This window comes from Macrobrachium rosenbergii, chromosome 55, assembly GCF_040412425.1.
Source record: "Macrobrachium rosenbergii isolate ZJJX-2024 chromosome 55, ASM4041242v1, whole genome shotgun sequence".
NCBI lineage: Eukaryota > Metazoa > Arthropoda > Malacostraca > Decapoda > Palaemonidae > Macrobrachium > Macrobrachium rosenbergii.
In genome coordinates, this window is record NC_089795.1 from 32370268 (window position 1) to 32395267 (window position 25000).

At 37.9% G+C, this 25000-nt stretch overlaps 1 protein-coding gene across 5 annotated transcripts in view; it reads right to left on the reverse strand.

The window, feature by feature from the left end:
* The window catches only part of LOC136835923 (caldesmon-like), a 633290-nt gene extending 608493 nt beyond the window's left edge, over window positions 1-24797 (reverse strand). For 2 of the 5 annotated variants that reach the window (XM_067099795.1, XM_067099791.1), the window contains exon 1: window positions 24516-24793. In XM_067099795.1, coding sequence (XP_066955896.1) covers window positions 24516-24616 — 101 coding nt within the window. In that variant the 5' untranslated portion in view covers window positions 24617-24793. Of the gene's footprint in view, window positions 1-3195; window positions 4036-24515 lie in introns of those variants that run through there. The other 3 variants (XM_067099792.1, XM_067099794.1, XM_067099793.1) reach the window with 3 other exon arrangements.
* Between the last annotated feature and the right edge of the window lie 203 nt (window positions 24798-25000).

Sequence of the window (25000 nt, forward strand, 5' to 3'; positions counted from 1 at the left end):
CAAGATATATATGGGAATAGCTTCTAAGAATCATGGGCTACTCAGGCATGACATTGTGTTCTAGAATACAGCGGTTAGTTCTATTATTTGTGATGCCTTAGGTAAGGTTAGGTTTGGTAGGCGAGGGATGCAGCACACAATTTTGGCCTAGGTTGGGGAGTGTTAGGTCAGGATGCACGACTGTATTTCACCAAACACTCATCTGTGGTCCACCATTGCTGACAAACATCTGTCAAATACGTCCAAATTATTGAAAATAACATAAAATAATCACCAAAACACTGTATATTTTCTTTACATTTACAAAATCATATGTGATAATTACCACTAACCTTGCATAACATTGTGTTATAGGGGAACTACTGGTAAAAAGCAGAGCTGCTAATTGAGGGAAATGGGGGAGGGGTCCGGGAGGCGGAGCAACCGGCTAAGTAACATGGCCTGTTAGGTTAGGGTAGGTCAGTTTAGTATAGTTCCTTTTATAATAGGTTTCCTTCACCAAGCCCCTCCCCTTCCCTTAGCCAATCCCTTCTTGAACGCATGGCTCCCAGATGACTTGCACACCGCAGAACCTTTCCAGGGTGACCAGCATAACAATAACGCGTCTGCTCTCTCTATCCCTGTGTTTTACCCCTCCCAAAAACCCGGGTTCCCAAAAGGTCCCCAACCTTGTTGGATTGAGAAGTGAAGTTAATAATAATTGACCGCCAATAAACAACATCACCATCATCAGCACTCACAGTATAGGAAAACTCAATTTCCAAGGTAACAGACCTTGCATAGTTATTCTATAGTATTACCAAAATTACAATTCAGGCCAAAAAATCTATGCATAAATAACTGAGTATGTAATGTTACTGGAGGTTCTCTGACACGCTGAACAAATTTTATACAATTTCAATTGTCCAGTGGTGGATTGCACCAATGACACTGCTGTAGCACGATGTTTTGCATAATTTTCAGAAAGTCAATAAAGACTGTGACGGTGATACTTACTGGTATATCTCCTAAAACTATTTTTATTTTGTTTATCTCTGTTCGAGAGCCACTATTAATCCTCCACAATCTGGCACCCAGAAGCCTTCAACATCTAGGAAAGTTATTTACCAGTCTGAAGATGTCAATCCTACAGATAGGTCTGATTCAGATTAAGCTTAGATTACGGAATGTTTTCAAACTACTATCATTCACCAGGATGAGGACCTGGTGCCCTTGGTTGGGTTAAGTTAGTTGAGGTTGGTTAGGTTACAGCCTTGTTATTTTTCATTTGCAATGGCCTAAGTTAGATTAGGTGGTGGGTCTAGGGCAAAGTGAGAACCTGGCATCCTACATTAGAATAGGTGGAGATCCAGGGGGTGAACCCCCGCCCCCCCCCAAACCCCGCAGTAAGGATGTGGCCCCTGAGGTTTGGTTAGGTATGGGTCTAGGTCTAGATAAGGATGCAGCGACACAGGTTAAATTAGGTGGAGGGGTCCAGGGGGGGAAAATCCCTCTCAAGTATGGTTAAAGATTTTGGGAGGGGCCCAGTACCCTAAGTCAGGTTAGGTAGGGAGTCTAAGCCTAGGTGCAAATGCAGTCTCATAGATTAGATTAAGTTAGATCGATCCCTGTATCTTACTAGTTCTGTGTTTTCCACAGAAAAAACCCTCTCCCCCACTATGGTCCCCAAAATCGTAGGCTATAACGGTCGGGCATATTATCTCTATAACTACCTATTTGTTAACAGAACAAATGTCAGAAAAATTCAATGCACATTAAAACATATGAAATTTACATTTTCTTACATTTTCAAGTCGAAAGTGCTATAATGGGTAAAACTTTACTTAAGCTGTACAGCCCGATTCCCGCCAATCACCGGCCAGGACAGGTTTCTCATACATAGCCTAAATAGACATAACCTTTCCTATAATCCCAGGTCCTGACCTAACCAGATCTTCCCTACCTAACCTACCTTAAGGCAACGTGCCCTGACCTGGTTGGGGGAGCTTTGCCCCCACTCCCTGGACCCTCCCCCATAAAGGCCGTAACCTGTCCCAGTTGGCGACTGACGGGAATCAGGCTGCGCAAGTAAAGTAACGGTAATTCTAAGCCATAGTTCCGCGGTGAGCTAGACTATGGCAATTGGCATTTTCCTATGTTATTTTACTTGCTTTACAAGAATTTAAAGTAATATTTTGTCGGCCAGCTGTAACTAAACTGTAATTGACCTTTGTAGACTACACGACGGGGTAGATCTAAGATGGCATTCCGCGGCGAGTCGCCCACCCCACTTCCATAGCTAATACAGCAAAATTGTAACCAGTAAGCACCCCTAGGGTACGTTAGGTTGGTATTTTTAGGGGTGTTTACTAGTTACAATTTTGCCGTATTAGCTATGGAGAGGGGTGGGTGGTTCATCGCGGACTGCCAGCTTAGATCTACCCCGGGTAATTCTAAGCTGTAGTTCTCCTACCCCGTTGTGTAGTCTTCACAGGTCAACTACAGTTTAGTTATGGCCGGCCGACAAAATATTACTTTAAATTCTTGTAAAGCAAGTAAAATAACATAGGAAAACGTCAATTGCCATAGTCTAGCTCACCGTGGAACTACGGCTTAGAATTACCCTTTGTTTGGTTGGAAAGAACTTCGAAAGCCAAGTTCAGACTTAGGCCTAAGTACCGTTGACCAAGACTCGATTCTCTAGACCTACATATCGGAAAACTTACCTGAATGACAATTAATAGCTCTGTTGACTGCACCGGAGATTGGCAGTGAGATAGCCAGTCTTGAAATCTTTGGCCTATATGAACTGTCTCTCTCGCAATATTTATTGATAACATCATGATCTGTCTTTCACTGACTATGACCATGACGACAGAACAAATGAACTAGTAGGTATGGGTGATGTCAATAAGACCATAGGCCTACTAAGTTAAGTATACCTTAGTTTAACCAGACCACTGAGCTGATTAACAGCTCTCCAAGGGCTGGCCCAAAGGATTAGATTTATTTTACCTGGCTAAGAACCAATTGGTTACCTAGCAGAGGTACCTACAGCTTATTGTGGAATCCAAACCACATTATAGCAAGAAACGAATTTCTATCAATAGAAATAAATTCTTCTAATTCTTCATTGGCCGGTCGGAGACCATAGGCCTACTGATTGCAAAATTTCCAGCCCTTGCAAATGAATACATTTCAAATCTGTTTCCTTACCTTTATAAAAACTCTTCTAACAACTTTGTGGATTGTATCAAACGTTTCTGGTAAGACCTAAACATGGCGTTTGCATCTAGGCCTATGTCAGCCGAGAATTTCAAATAGCCTACTGCACGATCTGTCTGTTGGCAAAGTGCAGTTGCACGACCGACTCACGGGGATCAGTAGCCTTTCTCACCTAACTGATTGTAGCCTAAGTCTCCTGAACGGAATGACAACATGAAACTGTGTTAAATGTTGCTTCTGTCACTCTTATGTAGCCTTATTAAACCTCGGCTTCTGGTTTTGGTCTCAAGTTCGTTTCTTGCTATAGGCCTGGGGTCAATCAGTCCTTTGCCCAAGCACAGTTTCTTCTTTCTTTCACAATTCCTGAAGTCTAAAACAAGTTTCCACTAAACACTAAAATAAAAAGACTTAAAACAAGTTTGCGCTAAACACTAAAATAAAAAAAACTTTCCTTTAAAATACCGCCGCGAAAAATAAACCGCATAAACGTAACTTGGTGTACTCTGTTGATTGACAAGGCAGGAAACAACGTTCAACGTTCCCGGTCTTCAGGCGGAGTAATACACATGGAAGGCGAATGACGGGAAGGATTACTTCCAGTAAAATATTGTAATTAAAGACATTCGAGGGAAAATTATTTCATAAAATAAGGACAATTTTATATGCAAATATAAAGGCTATGCGTGGGAAATAAACGAGAGTGCTCTCTGCAAAAGTATTTACGAGGCAATAACTAGTTCATCGGTCGGAGAAAAGAATGTTATACGGCTCGGTTGGATTTTTCCTATTTGCAAAGCTAGGTACTCGGAATGTTCGAGTGGATTTAGAGTTTAGACGATGTGAGCCAGGCTGTCAAAAGTATTTCATACGAATTGTATGAATATAATTGTTTCAGATGCACATATCACTAAGGCTTCTGTATCAACTGGAAATTTCTTTAAAAATTGCTGGTTGCTTTCTCATGACACTGTTTTACTACCTATTAAAGTGACAATCTTCATAAGCTCAGTTTATGCTTGCAGATACCAAGTTTACTGAATACTCAAGAGGAATGCGTCAGACTCGGACAAGCAACCTAAGCTCTTTAAAAGCCTAGGGCCAAGGAAAACAAGAAAAATAAGAAAAGAGGATGGTCGGAATTCAACCACAAAGGAAGTGATATACCTTCCTCGAAAACGAGGGAAATTTAACCTGTGCATGTCGGCTTCTTCAAAATAAATGGAAAAATAGTCTTGTTTACTGATTTGCCCTTCAAGAAAAGCTGTTACATTATTTTGTTCTTAACTGATTATTTGCTATGGAAGTAAAACTGAAATGACTGTTTACACAAGTTATAACTGAAAGTAACCTGTAGCTGACTTGAATTATCCAACAGAACACCGTCATGTACTAAGGACCTTTATATTCACCCTAGTTTTGACCCTGATGTAAATAATTTATTTCGAACTACTGTTCAGGACCCTTTCAGACTAGAGTTTCCTTAACAGTCCATTTATTCCTTCTTTCTTATTGCCATTTCAAAAGATTTCATTATTAATCACTTCAGTTCTGCAATATGAAAAATTAACTGCATTTTACTCATATAATAATATCTTGATCCCTAGAGCAGTACCATTACCTCTATGATCAAAGTCTTATCTTGACAAACATTTCAACAAGGCAGAAAAATCCGCCTTTGAAAGGAAGATAGAACTCATGAATTTTTTGAAAAATTAATTTCTTTAAAAATGAAATAATTCTAAATTCTTATCATTATCTCAGAGTCTGTTGGAGGCAATCATGCGGCCCATCAGGCGAGCCCCATTTATTTGTCAGTTACAGTTCACGGTTGTCTCGAAAACTTGTTCCTCTGTGTCATAAATCTTTTTGAAAAAAAAGTTCTCTTAAAAACCGCTTGGCAACCAAAGGGTAGCAACACGGCAGTGATGGTAAAAAAACGGAAAAAAATGGGTAGTTTGCAGAACAATGTTGCTGAAAAATGCTTATTGGCAACAAGATGTGGCACCAATCAAGGCCATTGGCAACAAAGGTTCCCGAAAATAAGACAGACGTATCTGCTATTGTTTCGCACAGACGATGGCGAACGTACCGGAACCTATCAGTTTTCATGACGCCTTACTGCCTAGAAAGGGGAGCTACGATTGCAATTTATCTTGTTTTGTTCTTATTTATAATGCATACAATTTTATACCAGTGCAAAACTAATCTATAACAATGAATATTTTGCTATTCATATTAAGCTCATTTATTCATTTATCTCTCTTAAATCTTTCAGATTGCAGCTAAGGTCCATTTTCTCTCATTTATCTGTTTTTATCATCTTCGCGGCAGGATTACACGACATGTTCAGAGTGGAATTTGACTCAGAATTTTGACAGTTAAGCCATGTGCCAGGGACCAGCCCATGAGACTTTTGCTACCTGCCCCCGGGCGTGGATCACAGTCACCCCAAATATATAAATATATACAGGTCTAGTATAAAAAAGGATATTACGTTGCCAGTCCCACTGGCCTCCCCACTGTCGTTCAACTGGGAAAAATCAAATGAATGTGCATGCAATAAAGCTAGGAAATTAGTACCAGCGAACACAACAGAGACAAAAACCCTGACTCGTTTCACACCAACATAAACACTCCTACTTTGAAACAGATGTTGTGCGAGTGCCAAAAATCACCTGGAGGGCCCAGTCTCAGGGCGGAGTGCCTTACATACTTGACTCCCAGGTAAACACCGGCTACTCTCCTCTACAGAGAGAGTCTAGCGTGAGGAAAAAATTGGTATGCTAATACTTGACGTGAAGGCAGGTGAATCCAGCAAAGGATAGCTTCTTCATAACTGATGTATCCTTACCGTCAAACTTGGTGGTGACGTAAGAGAGGGTAGAGGTCTAACAAATGTACCCAGACCATGATGGCAATACATGGGAGGGGCGCGAAGGGAAGTCTGGACCCCAAGGAAGGTATATGCCCACCCGAGAGACCTCTGCTCGTACTGAAGCTTTTTTCTTGTACATTTATTTAGTAATGTTTTTATTACATCACTTCTCAGACAGAATACACACGCGCACACACACTCACTCACACACACACACAAACATATATATATATATAACATATATTATATATATATATATATATATATATATATATGTATATATACATATATATACATAATTACACATATAAACACACACACACACACACACACATATATATATATATATATATATATATATATATATATATATATATATATATATATATATATATATATATATATATATATATATTGGATGTGTGTATTTATTATGTAATATTATTATTATATATATATATATATATATATATATATATATATATATATATATATATATATATATATATACAAAGTGTGTTGTATTTGTGTGCATGCAAGCCTTGCGTGTATAAGGGTACGGAGCATATTAAAAAATATAGACGAATAACCCTCCTAATAGAAAAATTACTTCAATAAGCAAAACATGATTTGCATACAAAAGCGATAGCTTGGAAACATTATCGTAATAGCCCGCTCTGAGATGGCATTGTATTCCTTACAGCTTTTTAAACAACATGACTATCAAGTTTAAAAAGACCAGGACTAAGCTTCAGACTAGCTGAATAGAAGTACTGAAGACCGATCAAATATTATTTCTTTCAAAAATATTATTATAAAATATTAACTAATGATTTTTTTTAAATGTATATGATGGTTTAAACCCTCCATGATAACAAGCAGAGCGTCAGACTGACGGTTGATCTTATCATACAGTGTAACGGTGTTCTTTAACACGATAACCGAGTCTCGTACTCATATGACTTTAATTTTCATTATTACGTGACAGTTAAACTGTTTTTGCGACTGTAAATAATACGATACGGTGTCAACTTTCATCTATTTATTCTATTAATGGAATTAATGGAATTTTTAAGGCAAGCATGGTATTCATCTCGCTGGCTCCTTCACGATAATTTATTCTCCTCATTCCTTAATGTATTGCAACATTCAGCAACTAAACACAACACGCGATGCTCTTTTGTACTGTTGATAAATACATGACCACTCATACTAGTGAATTTGTGCCGTAGCTCGTTGCCACGACATCTTGATTTATCTTACAGCTCTACGAGGATGCTTGACACTTGGGTGTGGTGTCCTGCGTTTTAAAAGTACACGGAACACAAAATTCGTTTAAGATATTTAATCGAACAGCGTTCTGATTTACGAAGTCAGTATGTGATACCTGCTCGTCTTTACTAGAAGCGACAAAGGTAAAGAGATTTCGACAGGTCAACGGGAAGTTCGCTGAGTCCGGCTAGTTTGAAATTGCTCTAGATTTGGCCGGACAGGGTTCCGCCATGGAAATAAGTATGGGCTTGTGCTGTCAAAAAGCCAGATTTCTTTAGCAATAACCACTGCACTAAATCTATTTTCAGTTTTTTATACTAATCACCCTCAAGTTTTCTACTGCAATGATGAGAGGTCTTTTTGAGACTGATTCACTGATTATGGGTTATCTGGCGTTTAACTAACTTCCAAGGCCACTGACGTATGTCACTCTGAGACAGTAATATTTTACAACCCAAGAATGTAAATTTGTACGAAAATTATTTTAAAAGGAATTGCAATTTAGGCGGGATTTAAGAAAGAATTTGTAGTCAATTACTAATAAATAAAGTCTTTGCATAATGAGCTGTGGTGACAACTATGGACATAGAACTTCTTTGACAAATTAAAAGCAAAAGAAACGCTAACACGAAATGAGAAAATCATTCAGAGAAAGTATGGGCAATGAATTAAATGAAAAACAAACGCAACCATAAGAACTAATGTGATGGTTTGATTTCTTGTAAGTGCATAAAAGGTATTGCTTGATAAATGTCAGCATCATTTCAAGTTTATGCGTCGAATGAAGGCGCGGAGCGTTATAGTCTATCTGTTTTAGTTATTTCTTGAGAGCAAGGCCAACGGGATACATCCCCTAATGCCACTAGCGGATCCACCCAGAAAAATTTCATGGGGGTGGCACCAATTTTCATATTATATATATATAAATATATATATAAATATATATATAAATGTATATATAAATATATATATATTTCTATAATAGGTTTTTATTTTTTTCCCGTTTTTATTTCTCATTTATGCTGTTATTATCTAAATATTCTATATTATTATTTTGTCATTATTTTTCATTGGGGGGGGGGCATGTGCCCAGGTGCGTGCCACCCCCTAGATCCGCTAGTGCCTAATGCCTTTTACTTGCCCATGCCCGAAGAAAACAACAGATATTAAAAGATAAAAAAAAAAACGTGAGGCTTAACCACGGAGCAGCGATAGACTTCAAGGTCCAAAGAAACCTTGATCTCAATGTAAACGAACGCTTAAGCTGTGCTTGTTCTCGCGTAAAAAGTATTAGACTTACAGAATGCTTACTCAGTAACTTTTGGTACGAGATGCATCTTATCGACAAGGAGCAGTTTTTAATGGGACATTTAAAAACATCGGTTCACAAAAAGATTTTTTGTGAGATACGTAATAACCATTTACAGGATATGCTTGTTCAGTTTTTTTACATGCCATTCTTTAAATTTGTTCAGCAGAAATATGCACACATCTACACACGAACACGCACACACACACACACACACACATATATATATATATATATATATATATATATATATATATATATATATATCTCATTTTTATTCACAAATTTTTCTCATTTTATTCACAAATGTCGTTTAATATTCAGTTTACCCTACCTCGGGAATAACATACGCCCAAAGGGGAATTATGACTGCCAAGCGCTTCGTCACCAGAGGGTTTCGAACTCCCGACTGGTTAGGAAACGGCGACGTTCAAAGCAGTTTTTTCCCAGTGAGCCATAGAGAGAAGCATAAGCTGATACCGACTCTGCTGTACATATGCCTGTCAATTTAAATTTTCACTCAAAAAATCGATATCAAATCACCTCTACTATGATAGCTACGATATATATATATATATATATATATATGTATATATATATATATATATATATATATATATATATATATATATACACTATACACACACATATATATATGTGTGTGTGTATATAATATAATATGCGTGAAGGATAAATCTAGTGTCAGCGTGCTTGCCTGGTTCCTTTTATGGATGAGGAAGCCTTGAGAAAAATTTGGTCAAACTGTATAACCTTCTTCTATTTGTTATGGTCCGAACAGATCTAAAGCAATTAATGAACATCAGATGTATCTCAAGGTTTGGATGGGTATGGAATGCTGATGACGAAAAATACACTGCGCCATACAATTCACTTCTTTATTCCTAAATGGTGAATATTAAAGCTTTTAAACACGATTTTAGTGATGTATAATAAAATATTCACACAGGATGTACGAAAAGTGTGATTAATGCTATAAATCGACATAGGAAAAAACTCTACATAAGCGAATAACCTCTCACGTAGATCAGACACGTGAAGTATTTATACCTTTATGAACTAACTTCTGTCCGAGCCGCCGATAAACCTTACCGATTTCCCGGGCAAAACCTCGCCATGGCCTAAGTGACTGAAAAGCGTCTAGCAAAACAATGACAGAATCGTCCCCTGAGAGCACGAGTGAAGACAAAGTGCTTTCAGCCACTCGCAGGCACCTCCAAAAGGCAACTGACTGCAAGAGGTCTAAGATCACCGTGGTGTCTTGTGTCGTTTAAGTGGGCCCTCATGGCTCCATACGAGTTTATGTTTTCATTTTCTAATCCTTCTTGACTTGACAGCCTTTCTCATTCTTGTCTAACCAGGATCCGTGTTTTGTGTATTACTCTGACAGTTCTGAGACCAAGAGGGAACGTGAATGAAAACTCTTATACATCCTAATCCCTTCACACAAAGGCATCTTCTATTATCTCGGGTGACTATAATGCTATGTTTATAGATGGGCTTGACTCAGGTCTCACGTATCAGCGCTGCATGCCTGATATCAGTTCGTCAGTCATCTGTTTCCAGCTCATAAAGAACCCTGCACATGTTCCAGGTAGTATGCTGGATCCCGTGTTGAGAGCTGTTTCTGCCATAGCTGAAACTAACGTTTGCAAGTTTGTCAGTACATTTGATAAATCAGCGTATTACAAGTACCACAACTATAAAGAAAATCTATGACCGAAATCTCTCGCTACCTGACATACTATTTTGAACGTGACAATACCACGAAAATAACGTCTGAAATTTCTCCATCATTCTAAGAATTTTCAAATACGTACTTGATAGCTAAAATCTTGTGCTGAGATATAATGTTGAACGTGGTAGTAATATAAAGAAAATGAAATTATTGTAGAACCTCATCCATCAAATGAGCGTCTTTCATTATCAACACTAGTTAATCAAAATATTTCACATGCAACTCAAGTCAAGAGCAATTCATGGTTATAAAAGAATCTCCTTGATCTAATAAGCAATGTTGTTCAAACGGTGAAAAACTAAGGTTCTCGTAATTTCCTGATGTTCATGTAATTATAAAACATTCGTGCAGATATTACACAAATATACAAGCCCAGAAAGGATAACAAAATGCCTGAATACGAAATGAAGCACATCCATATCTTCATCCTTTCAGAAGGTATCAGACTAATGAATAATACAAAGACGGACAATAATATCCTAACATATCCAACTGTGTACACAAGAAGGAAATATGGTTTGCTCCGATTTCCTTTATGTATTCCTTTCGTATTCCTCCTCTTCTAGTTTAACTTTGCCTCATGCCAACGCGCGCTCTTGCCCTTCGGCAACCCCTAACCCTTCGTATTGGAAGTGTAAAGAAAACGATTCATTGCTCATAAGAGTGCCCTATATGTCAATAAAAAGACCCAATTCGTTTTATGATAAACAAGGAAACAAGACATGTGAGTAACTGAAGGGACGTGAATATGCACAACGAGACGGATGAATAAAAGCATATAAGAGCTGAACCCGACGAGCGACGTGTAACCGGAGAGCATAGTCTAAGGTCACGGCAATTACCTGTCAAAGGCAGGGTGATATGTAACACCGAGCATTTACCATTTAACAGCTGTTTTTGAGCTTGAGGATCTACTTATTCTATTTACACGCTATTCAGCATTCAGGGTGCGTAGGTGGAAGGGTCCTTCTATGTCTGTCAGTGCGATTTCTTGACTACACACTATTGATTCAGAAGCAACTGTCTGACTGCCAGTCAAATGTTTCATTGCATGTTGTTCACATGCTAATTGAGCTTGTTACCTTAATCTACATTATGATACTTCAGGTGGTTAAATTTTAAAGATGCTTTTATCAAATCTCAAAGGTATGCAGTGACATAACTTCAAAGCAAGGAGCTCTAATATTCCATAGAAATTTTCTTTAATATATGTAAGATATAGTGACTGATTTCGCAAAATGGCATGACAACGATTATGATTACCGTCTTCGAGATATGTTTGTTTTTCTAAAAATAAATTGAAATTCCTTTCAGTATCATCATTCCTTTGTAGTTCAACGCATTAGGCCAGTGCCTGAATGGAGAAGGGCATAGGCTGACAACCCCATCCCAAAATACTTGCTGAGAACTGAAGGGAATTTTCTAGAACCGTCCACCCTAATGGAGAAAAGGCATGGACAATGAAAATATAGTTAACTAAAACTATGAGGTTTAGGAAGTGATAATTAAACGTTAAAAAAAAAAACTTGAGTGTAGTCCACCTAAAAGGGAAGAAAGGTTAAAGAGAGATAAGGGATGAAATTAAAAATCCCCTGTGACAGTCATTGTGCAAAAGAGGTCTATTCTTAAAGAATGTTTACAGAGAAAATGTAATAAGGCTGTTTATCAATAATGAACACCTACAAGAACTAAGCATAATCCATAGAAGATTCTAACAAATGGTAAACTTGATAGAAATGTTCATATTTCTGATTCTTTGGTGTAAACTACAAAGGACCACGAAAAAGAAACAAAACTAGTATCAACAGCCACTTTGAAATAACAACCTATACAAACATACGTCTAAAGAATTCTCATCATGCACGGGCAAGAATGAACAAAAACACGACGAGAATGAAGGGTGTGGTGTAATCAGTGAAGACGAAGCATAAGCCTGGGGAGGTAACCAGCATGAGAATGTGCTGACTAGTCCTAGAATGGGACTAGTGCTACCACCATGCCAATTTACACACACACACACACACACACACACACACACACACACACACACATATATATATATATATATATATATATATATATATATATGTATATATATATATATATATACTATATATATATATATACATATAAACCAAAATAACTGCACACTCTGCTGTGACGTTCGCTTACCCTCTGGGACGATTATAAAAGTACTTCCGTCAGAATTTCTACAAAACTTTAATTGCTTATTGTGAGCTTATCACCCCGCTTACACCTGTTAGGTCATGCGTTTGTGTAATCATTTTCAGAGAAACATAAATATTTATATTATCCTGTCAGCCTACATTTAAAAGTATATGATTTATAATTCCAGTATCGGTCAAAGGGCCATGCAGTATAGCATTTCCCTCAGGCCTGAATCTTGGAGCTCCTAGACGCAATTGAGTAATCATGACTTCGTTCTCACAGGCTAATTTTACCAACCAAAAATAGTGCCACGCACCACTCATGGATTCAAATTTGAATCGATGAGTGATTACCATTGCAATTACCATTCGAACCCGCCTCAGGTGTAATATACAACATGTTCTCATATTTTCAGTAGCCTAACGAGAAGGAACTTCCGTCCGTATCTTTGCCAAATAAGGAGTTTTCCAGATGTCCACTAACCTTATCATGTAAACGTCATGCACGCACGATGTGTAAGTTATCACGCTCCTTCAAACATATCATGTTCCCAAATATATCATGTTTATGTTGTAATCGTTTATGTAGGGTGCTGGCTAGCATGTAGGGGAAGGAGAATTTTCTTCTCATTTCCTATTTAGGAATCATGGCGCTTAGTCGAAAGAATATCCAAAAAAGTAAAGGTTAATCGAAAGGTTAAGAGGTTATTGCGATCTTCGCACTACACAGATTTGGTAGTTTTGCTCCAGAAACTTGTGCCCTCCATCATTCTGCTGCAACTCACTGCAGTCGATAATAAATCAGATACATAATATTGCTCAGGTCAACAGGGAACAACAGAATTTAACGGAACGTTCTTGAAGTTTGCCGACTCACTCAGGAATCGAATCTGGCACCATTTGCTCGTGAGGCGACTCTTAACTACCAGTCCGTGGGCTGTGTTTTGTCAAATGAAAGGAATGGACAGAAAAAAAGGCAAACAAGGGAGCACTGCCAAAAATATTTGGGCACCGACTTATACGGAGGGTGAAATTACGGATTGCTCTTTATGCAAGAGACCGTCATATGGTTAATCCAAGCAGGCAATGTACGGAGGCAAATTGATGCAGTCAAGTGAGATTCAGACTTGTTTGTGCTTTATATACTGATATACTATGTAGTCTTCAACGGCAAAGCTGTTGGTTAATGTTGTCAAAAGAAAATTAAGAAAAAAATGGGTTATGAAGCATCTTGTTAGAGGTGAGGGTAACTGGAAATACCAACACTTACGATAACACGGGCTTCTGGAAACTTCCAGAACTGAACAGATATGCCATTTTCTTGTTTCCAGCTCACGTAAACAATATTTGGAAACACTGGCCATGCAGACCATCATAAACTACGTTTTTGTTCCTCATAGTGAGGAAAACATTCCGCTGGCTGCTAACACCATTCGTTTCCGTCTATGATTGTGCTGAAACTCAAAATGATTTGGTCTTTCTCATTCAGCATAGAAATCTAGTTACACCCACATCCACACCTCTCGCGAATTTCCAAGTAAACACTTCTTTAGAATCATTATTACAGTATGTATAACGATTATGATATGCCCTGGTCCAGGACTGTCTTCGGGGATAATTCCATATTTTAAAGGTAAAATAAAGGAAGAAAGAAAGAGGGCAAGAACAAGATCAAGGGAGAGAGAGAGAGAGAGAGAGAGAGAGGCTAGGAACCTGATAAATTACAAATGGTTTGCCAGCGTTGACAAATGAAACAATGGCCAAGAGCAGTGACGAAACCAGGACTAGAAACGTGCCGCGGTCACTGCAGACGATCCTCCCCAATAGCCTGTAGTTTGTTGCCAGCTCAGTCTCCTAAGTAGACCAGTGGTGTGTCTCATCCAATGCCGAGCAGAGATCGGCTTTCGACGTCCCCGGGCACAACTAGGTGGTTAAATAGGGAGGCGCTTTTGCAGGTACACACAACATAGAATCCTGTTTGTATGGAATAAGGTCAAGCGTGTCTTGAAGTGTGTTTCATGACGAAGAGCCCCGGGGGTGACATATGGGGAAAGGCCCTTTAATCCCTTTCACTGAAGAACACAGACAGGCAAATCGTTCAAGCACTATCATCATCTCAGAAACGCAAGGTTTTCCACCAACAAGGAAATAGTATCAGAAAGCCTCTCAAGACGTTTATACACAAGTGATCATCTCCTTTGACATGACGACAAAACGGGATAAATGTGTCAATATGGAGTATGGCAAGATCTACGTCGCGAAAGTGTGGTAGCGGAGAGCGAGGGCGAACAAAACTGTGGAACATCAACAGGGTGCCTGGGTGCTGATACTAGCACCTGGGGCCGGTTTAACTTTTTTTTTTTTATTTTCTCTCTTTCCTCGATCTCTCCGAATACCGAAAGGATTGTCCTGAGTCCGGCACAAATATGCTCTTGCCCTCTTTGCAAGACTTAACGGGCTCTTTCATATACTATATTGCACAGAAGAAGCGTTGTCTGCAACCATCGATTGAGGACAACAGTAAATCTAAAAAGACAGGTGCTGTAGGTGTTGAGGACATTCTTCTTGCCAATCAGCTTCTTTTTTTTTAAATACCCCTAATGAAAGCTATTCGAAGTTTTCTGTATCTCAGATCAATCTGATTAGCGCAGCGCGTACCGCATCACGAGTGATCGTATGTGCATATGTGAAATATATAATATGCATTTCTCTGTCTCTCTAAACATCGCAACGCGCTTGGTTTAAAAAAAAAAAACTAATGTATACACTGAATTTTTTTAGTTTCCAGAGTGAAATCTTAATAAAACAAGGATCAATCACCTATTAAAGAATGACCGATATCGTCAATTGGAAGAAAACAACTTACTGAGAAAGTATAACAGGTAGTCATCATATTTAAAGACGCTGGTTATAGAAAAAAAGTGATCTAAAAAAAAAAAAAAGTGATAACAAGATGTGACGACTTTTATGAAGGCCAGTAGCAAAGCGTTCAACAACTGCAGAAAGGAACAAACTAAAGGAAAAGACTAAAAAAATTTTACACCCTTCATATGAAACAAAATCAATCTGGGAATGTCTGCATTAAGGACTATTGTCGCGGCGTTATAGTAGTTAGTCTCTCTCTCTCTCTCTCTCTCTCTTATGGTATGTGTGTGTGTGTGTGTGTGTGTAAGTGTGTTCCTGTCTCGAGCACTGAGGTCCATTGTTGTAACATTACGTCATGAACCCAAATCAGTCACATTTGCCTCGCTCTAAATCTCTCGCATATGACGAAATGGAAGAAAGGTAATGATGATAATGACATAGAGGTTAAGTAACAAATAAGTCCCAAAATAATTGCACAGTTAATTGAACGCATTCTCCCTCAGTCAGTTCTTTGTACAGAGGCCGGACTGACTGCGCGTAATTTACACAGAGAATGCTCTGCTTGAATTTCTCCTCCTTTCTTTGTCTTCTTCTTCCCTAGTGGAGTCGGGAAAACAGGGAGAAGGAAAAAAAAAAAAAAAAGTAAAGACATGGCTAATCGACCATAGAGTTCGTAACCGCCAATTCGAAACCACAGTCAACTTAATATTCGGTAGGCTACTGGGCTGACACAGTTGAAGAGTATTGTGTGACATATAATCTCAAGTCAGTAAGAATATAAATCTATGGTTTTCTATTCCCTAAATTATGTTCGATGTATATGGTGTTGTTTTGAAAGTCTTTGCAATGACCTGTGTTTTTTTTTATAAACCAATTCCAGTTTCAAGCGTTTACTTCACCACTTTCAGGCTTGAATGCAACCTTCTTGCTACATTCAAGAAAATAAGAAAATTCCGGGATAGCAACCTCCACGCTATGTTCCTGAAATCCGGGTAATCAGCCACTCCATTAAAATAATGGCCAATCGAGCAACTTTCACATGGCATGTAAAATAACTGTTTCAACTGTAATTTATCGTAGCAAACAAGGAAAGGTATAACAGCAAGAACTGAACAGCCTTTCTGTAAGAAAGGACAAATATTGAATGCCATGTTTATGCCTTTGCAAAATTAATCGCACAGAATATACTGGTTGGAGTCGTCCGTCGTAGCCACATGTAATAAACAGAAAGATGGAAATGTTTTAGAGTCAGCGATAATGCAGATGAAACAAAAAAAATCACAGAGGAAAACTTCAGGAATATGAAGCAGAGTGTCGGCAAAAACAAAGGGAGCTTCACATCATCATTCGAATCTCATCCGGTATAATTTCGTAACATATTTACACGAAAAATTAAGATTCCGCTTTCGCCTTCCTTATGAATCCTCGGGGAGATTCAAATAAGTGCGCAGAGTTTCGTATGATTCGACCAAATTGATTTGAAACGGATTAAATTCCACTTATTCCAGAGCAACTTCAAATTCCAGAGCGACAGGAACGCCTTTATTTCAGCCTTTTTTTTTATACCGCAGACTGTAATTGCTAATAGTATGTAGTCGATATCTATATATATATCTGTCTATCAGCCTAAACATATATGTGTATATAATTGTGTATATATATGTATATATATATATATACACACACACACACACACACACACATATATATATATATATATATATATATATATATATATATATATATATATATATATATATATATATATATATATATATATATATACGAAGAGGTTACTGAGGGTCAGAATCGACTCTCATCGGGGATTAAGTTTTCGGACTGGCTGTAGGCTCTCCAATCCCGAACACTCAAGCATAAGAAACCATTCAAAAAATTGTAAAACATATATTGATATATATGCATATGTATATATATACATATATATGTGTGAAACAATTAAGTTACCCGAGAAAAAAATCAGAGCATCAAATAGTCAGAAAAAATTAGTTAGCCTTTAAGACATCAAAGTAGAGGGAGAATATAAAGGAGTATTCTCAGTTTACAATTGGAGTCATGAGTAACCAGCGTATATAAAAACATAAGAATAACGGACAAAAATAGCAAGCAGAGAGAAAAATATACCCTAAGGAAATCAAGAAGTAATCGAAAGAGAAAAATAAAAATGTATGACAAGGAGTCTCTTTGCCCCTGAAGGAACCGGAAAGGTAAAACAAATCAGTGATTCGCGCTATAATAATAATAATAATAATAATAATAATAATAATAATAATAATAATAATAATAATAATAATAATAATAGGACGGTGATGAAATGACGTAATAACGACAACAACAATGATGCTGAGGATGACAACGGCCAAAAGAAAAGTAATAAAAATGAAAACTACCGAGGTAAGACGACAATTAGAACAGATATAAATAAGACAACAATTAGAACAGATGTAACAATAACTGTAGTCTAAAGTAATAAATTTAGTAATGAATAAATTACTAGCAACAAAATGAGAAAAAGAGATGGAGACAGGGCAAAGCAAACAAACAAAAATCGCAGAGAATAACGTTGTTTTGCAAAAAAAAAAAAACAATAAAAAAAAGAAATGACAGATAACCAGACGAATCTCAACAGCAACGACAACTGGGTCACGTCTTAAATACCGGGCAATCAGATAATAGGTCGACAAGCATGTCGAGAGCATGTGCGATGCCCTCCATTGAAAACTTTTTTATTGGAGTCATCATAAAACGTCCAACTGCTCCTGGAAGTATAAAAAGTGCAAAAGTATCAAATAAAGAAAAACGCAAAATCCTCGTTATCAACACTAAACATGGTTCGCCGGTAGGGAGGTAGTGCCGTCAGTGCACCTCGTGCAGTGCACCGTAGGCATTACTTAAGGTTCTTTGCAGGGTCCCTTCGCTCCCTAGCTGCACCTCCTTTCATTCTTTTTCTGTACCTCCATTCATATTCTCTTGCTTCCATCTTACTTTCCACTCTCTTCTAACAATTGATTCATTGTGCAACTGCGAGTTTTTCCGCTTATTACACCTTTCGAACCTTTTTACTGTCAATTTCCGTTTCAGCGTTGAATGACCTCATAGGTGCCAGCGCTTGGCCTTTGGCCTAAATTCTACATTCTACTGTATTCTATTCCAATACGGTCTTCCAAGTCCAATCTGGATGGTAGGAATATCCTACTCTCCCATAGGAAACTAGCTGCTGGCCTCATTGCTTGGGAACTATAAGACTAAAATTAAGGATATTTATATATGGAAAATGATGTCGTCTGACTGCAATTTCTTTTCAGTGTATCAAAGACATTACTCGAGGTAGAAAAGAACGGTTTTTGCTGGAACTTGTTTTGCATATAATAAAAAAAAATATACCGAATAATGAATAAAAGAACAATAAAAATTCATTGAAGGATTCAACAAGGATTCCTATACGTTAGAGGTCCTTATAAGAAGCTTTTATGTGATAACAGACCATTATATCGACCCTTGAAACTTGAAGAAAAACCACAACTTGGTGAACAAATATATTTAGAAGCACAAACAGTTTCGGAGCGTCATGCTCCCTCTTCAGTGTGGAGACATTAAAACTCAAATACAGTCCGTTATGAATGAAGTTAAGAAAAAGAGAAAGAAAAAATGATAACATAATTCATGAAATATCAATAATGTATTATACTATTATTCCTTTCCTTTCTCGTTTTGTTAACTTCATTCGTAATGGGCTGTATATGGGGGTTTAATGTTTCCACACTGAAGAGGGAGCATGACGTTCCGAAACTGTTTGTGCTTCTAAATATATTTGTTCTCCAAGTTGTGGTTTTTTCTTCAAGCTTTTATATCCTTATGTACATGAAAACAAATGATCGACCTCTATTCTACCATCCCTCGTATACAACATATGAAAGTGAAAGGAATTCTACGAATACTTATCAAAACGTTGCGACTGAATTCCGCTAAGCGTTGAGCATTTTCTGTCTATTTCAAATTGTCATTTTGACGAACTTTATTGACTTACATCAAGTTCATCTTGGGCCTCCCGCTGGATTGGGCCCCACCGCTTCCGCTGAAGACCGCCATGGCTTGCCTGGCTTGGTCATGTGCCTGCTGACTAACATGAACCGCGAGGTCGCGGATCGGGATTCGGGCGTACGCGAACACTTTATTGGAGGCGACCCCTTTCTTGGTCGCAGCGACTCAGCGGCATAAAATAGTACACTCAGGTCACAATTATCTTGATCCGTCACACAGCTTTTCCTCTCGACGTATTTTCACACAAAGAACCAAATGAGCCAGGTGAGTGTTTCCATAGAACCCTGAGGCAAGAGGCTAATCTTGCCAAGGCAGATGGCACCGGGGTAGGACTAACGGCACAAGAAAGATACAAATCCCAAAAATTTGTGTCAGATATAAAAAAGTCGAAACAAGGCTGATGCCACCACTTGGGACAAGAAGAGACTGAGCACTTGGAACAAGCAAGGTGAGACTGAGGAGAGATACACAAAACGCCTCTGCGAATAGAAAGGATTAAGTGAAATTATTTAGTCAACTGAGTGCAAGCAATAAACTCCCGTCCCAATAGCAGCTTTTTCTTCTTCGTACTGTACAAAGTCGCAGGTCCTTTCTCCTCTTATGTTGTTTTCAGTATGTTGTTTTATATAGTCTGAATGTTTTCACCTTCATATATTTATATTATATACTGTATATATATATATATATATATATATATATATATATATATATATATATATATATATATATTATATATATATATATATATATATATATATATATATATATACTGTATATATATATATATATATATATATATATATATATATACATACATATATATATATATATATATATATATATATATATATATATATATATATATATATATATATATGAATATAAATGTGGAGTGCGCGTTACTCCCACATTTATAATCTAACTGCAGAATCATGGATAAGTCCCTGTAAAGAAAACATCCACTGCATTACCTGCTTCGTACATCTACGCAGAAGGGACACTCACCTCCATCTGGGACATTCACGGTTTCTAAATATCAAGGTATTGCCATTCCAGTGCCTCTTCCACTCTACCTATTTAGCACTTTTTAGGTATTCCTCTCCTTCTTCGTTCTAGTCTTTCCAAAATTTGCTCTTTTTATTAATTTCTTCTCATCTATTCTCTCTACATGACCAAACTATCCCAAAACAGTAATCCATCCTTTCATCCACTATCCTTTTTGTCACCTCTATATATTTCCATATTTTCACCCTTTCAATTCTTCTTATGTCACATGTGAAGCACAAACAGTTCTTCTCGACATTTTAAGCTTTGTCTTTCATTTGCATTTAACATTCACATTTCACTTCCATAAAGGAAAGGCGATTCAACAATCTTGTCACGCATTCCCGCCTTGGTGTCCATAAGCATTCATAGTTTATCTTAATGTTTTGCACACATTAACCAAACTTAACCACTTCCATCTATCCACCATCTTCTTGCTTGATTTTCATTTACCCTCATAACTATGCCTTAACTCCCATTTACTCTCAGCTTTCTCCCATCGCAACCATCCTCAGACCCTCTCACTAGATTCTGCAGTCAGTACTGTATCATCCACAACCATAAGTCATTCCACATATTATTCCTAACTGAATTTCCTGTCTCGAAACTTTGCTCCTACAGCTAATTTCTTTCTGTAAAATCTTTCATCACTTCATTCATTAAGATATTAAACAGTCATAAAGACACGACATACCTTTGTCTAAAACCTATTTTCAGACCAAACGTGCCATTCTCCCATCTACACATTATGACATATGTTTCATTTACATCATAAAAGAATTCTTATTGTTCTCAACAAATTTTTCTGTATCTTACACCCTCAACACCATCAATATCTATCAGTTCAATTATATGCTTTTGAAAGGTTAATTTTTCCCTTCCCACGTAACTCTTTCATAACAGGCAGTTGATCAACACACCCTCTTCATTTTCTAAATCCATATTATTCTTCCTTTATCAGTCATTCTGTCATCTGGCTTACTTTCTTACTCAACATCCTACCAGACGTCTTTGCTGTTATACTAAGTGATTTTATGCCTCTATGATTTTTACAGCCTTTTCTATCATCTTGAGCTTTTGGAAACGGAGCAATGATTCCTCTCATCTTCTCCTTTGGAGCCCTTCCTTCATCAAGCACTGCAAACCCTGGTAAGCCACTCAGTCCTACTTTCACAACCAAACTGCAGCAGCTCACTTGTATCTCATTATTTGGCATTCACCTATTCTTCAAAATTTTTAATTTCCGTTTTAGTGTCCTCATCAGTCACTTCCACAGGCATTCTCAACATTTCATTGTTCTCTTCCAGTTCTGAATTATTCTTCTTCCAATCTCCCCACCATATTCAACAAATCTTGAAAATGTGCAGTCCCTCAGTCCAGCATTGCATTCACTTCAGACATCTCTCTGCTTGTGCTCATTAACATTTCTCTCTGCAATTACTGTAATTTCCTGTAAGACAGTTTATGCTTGCTAAATTTTTGCTCGTACCATCCCTTTAGGTTCACTTCATGCCACCTCTTCTGCTATATCACTTTCTTCTTGACTTCCCCATCCATTCGCCTGCATACCTTTAAATGACATCTTCTATCATGCAATTACACCTCAAATAATCTTTTTACTTCCTTCACTGACTTGCTCATCTTACCAGTTACTGCTTCATTCTGTCCTTGTTGACTCTATGACATTAACTTGAATTTTTTACATAATCCTCAGCTACTCCTTCCACATCTTTTTCATTTGTCCTAAACCATATTCCATTCATTTTTTCCTTTTTTGTTCTTCTCTCTTCCTTGTTATCAAACTCCTTTGTTTCAAATCACATTTTGCTACACCATTTTCACCCGCTCTTTTGCAACTTAAAATATTGTCTCAAATTTCCCTTCGATTAAATAATGATCAGCTGCATCTCCAGCCACTCTTCTCACCATTACATCCATCAACTTGCCGTTCCATCTCTGTACTTATACATTAGCAATTTTTCTTCAGTATTTTCCCTATCGCAATAATACTTGTGAATATTCTTTTTGGAAACCATTTACTGTATTTCCAACAATCAAACCCCTTTCTAAGCGCATTTTCATAAGACTACATTCTGATATACTTCAGGAATTCCATATCTACCAACTACGCCATCTATTTCTCTGTTACCTGCCTTTACTTTTGAATCATTAAGTAAAACCACTTTTTTATATTATCCAAACTCAGCCAGGCTGAGATGCAGAAATTTTATTTCTTATAATGCTACACACTGCTCCTTTCCTACCCCAACACCTTCAACTACACTAGAATCAATCACCGTTTTTCCTTCCCTATCTTACACATGATGCCCATTCACCTTTGTGTCTGTAAGTGGCAAAATATCTGCCTACCTTACCTTGGTGAAATCGACTGTCATTCACTGCTGCTCTTTTGCATCCCATCCACACATTCGAAGTCCCAAGTCTGTATTTTATTTTTTCTCCATTTTCTGCAGTACCAGTAAAGGTATGGGGCTGCAGGCCATATGCCCCCGGCTATTGGGTGACTTTCAGTCATTTTCAGTGAGACGGGTACTCAAGAGTGTTTTGAGTTGGTCTGGTCGTGTTTAGAGAGCTGAGAATGATAGGTTGATGAGAACAGTGCATAATTCAAAAGTTTTGGGAAGAAATGGAGGTCGAAGAGCTATAATGGATGAGGCAGAGGGTGTTGGAGAGTATCTGAACAGGTGGCCCTGGAGGTCTAGGAAGTGAGAGAATAGATTCACAATATAAGTGTGTTGCACATTTTGTGCAATGTGCTGCTGATGAGTCTTCTTTGCAGGAATATAAAATGGCTAATGTTGTGAAAATTCTCTGCACAGGGGTTTCACCCAGAATTTACCTGTTAAAGAATGAATGGGCGGTGAATACTTTTTTTTGTACTCTGGAGTCACCTCATTTTAAGGGGACGGCATCAACAAGGCTGCTGTACGGCTGACCAGATTTAGTCTCTTTATCCCATAAATTCTTGCTGAAAACCGAAAGGATTACTGTTCTAGCGCCAATCCTCAAAAGGTAAAATTAAAAGCCTACGGTGAAATATATAAGTTTACTGCTAACGAGGTTTACAATCAGCCTTTCAGCAAATAGTTTGAGACGAGGCTGTTATCCCTTCAGTCTGCAACCACCCCAGTCAGCTAATTGCCATATACATGATTCGGTTCTCTCGTTAGTGACGCAAGGCGGGTAAGGATGCCCAAAACGAGGCTTTTCTTGAAGAAAGGTGATGAAAAAACAGACTCTCGAAACGAAACCGGCAGAAGGATTTCGAGAGGTCAAGATTTCACGGTGAAAATAACTCATTATCTCGTAATATCAGATCAAATATGACCAAATTTGGCGTCTCCAAAACGACTTTCACGTAAATTAAAATGGCCGTGGTGTCATGATGCACAAGAAATAGAGGTTACTGAAAAATGAAAATCGACACACATTTCTGACCAGATGTTGTTAGAACCAGTTCCTCATTCAAAGAAATGTTATCCATTCCTTGAATTATAGTACAAGCTATTTACGAAGGACAGTCACAGAAAGGAATTCTTCACATATTCCCAGATTAGGCTATAACTCTGCCAGTGTGACAACACGAGGGAGGAAATTCAGCACTCGACGTCGGACTTGTTAGTACATCCAAATATGTTCTGGCTTTTCTGTGGACACATTCCTTCAGCATAGACAAACTGCATCATGCAATTTAATTCTCGTTTTTATCTGTTTATAGTATTATGGAAGACGAAGTCTTTTATAGTATTCCAGTTTTATAAGATGATTTATTCATTTAGAATTTAGCCCTTAGAGATGGTAAAAATAAACATTCGTCATGCACTTGCTTGCTTTATTTGCGCTTGTTCATTTCAGGCAACGATTCAACGGACAACAACGACAGATAATGCATCCACAAGCACAATGGCTCAAAATCGACACACATCTTCGTGAGCAACTTACATATTGCGACTATTGGACTCCAGAGAAGCAGCATAATCATGTTTTCGGTCGGCGAAACAGTTAGCAAGATCAGCAGCTAACAGTAGCAGCACGTCTAACATATCCGAGGAGGTGCATGAGCGGTACCCCGACGTGACTTACAAGAGTAGCCAAAGCTGCTAATGCAGCTGCTGCTACATAGAACTGTCAAGTCCAATCCATCGTTAAGTCCGTCTTTTTGTGGGGATTGCGGCTGCTGTTACCTCCAGTGCTAAACATTTGAACAATGCTTTCCTACAGCAGCTGCTTGGAAACAAGTCTGGAAAAAAATAGCGTGTCAGAATGACCCAATGCACTTACCGCCTGATGATAAATTCTGACACCTTTTAAAGGTTTTACTGATAAATTTTTTCATCAACAGCGGCAGATTTTCTACGATAATATACAGATTAAAGATCCTGTGTAATATCTCCTAATTGTTGAGTGGTGTTAACATGATTGTAACA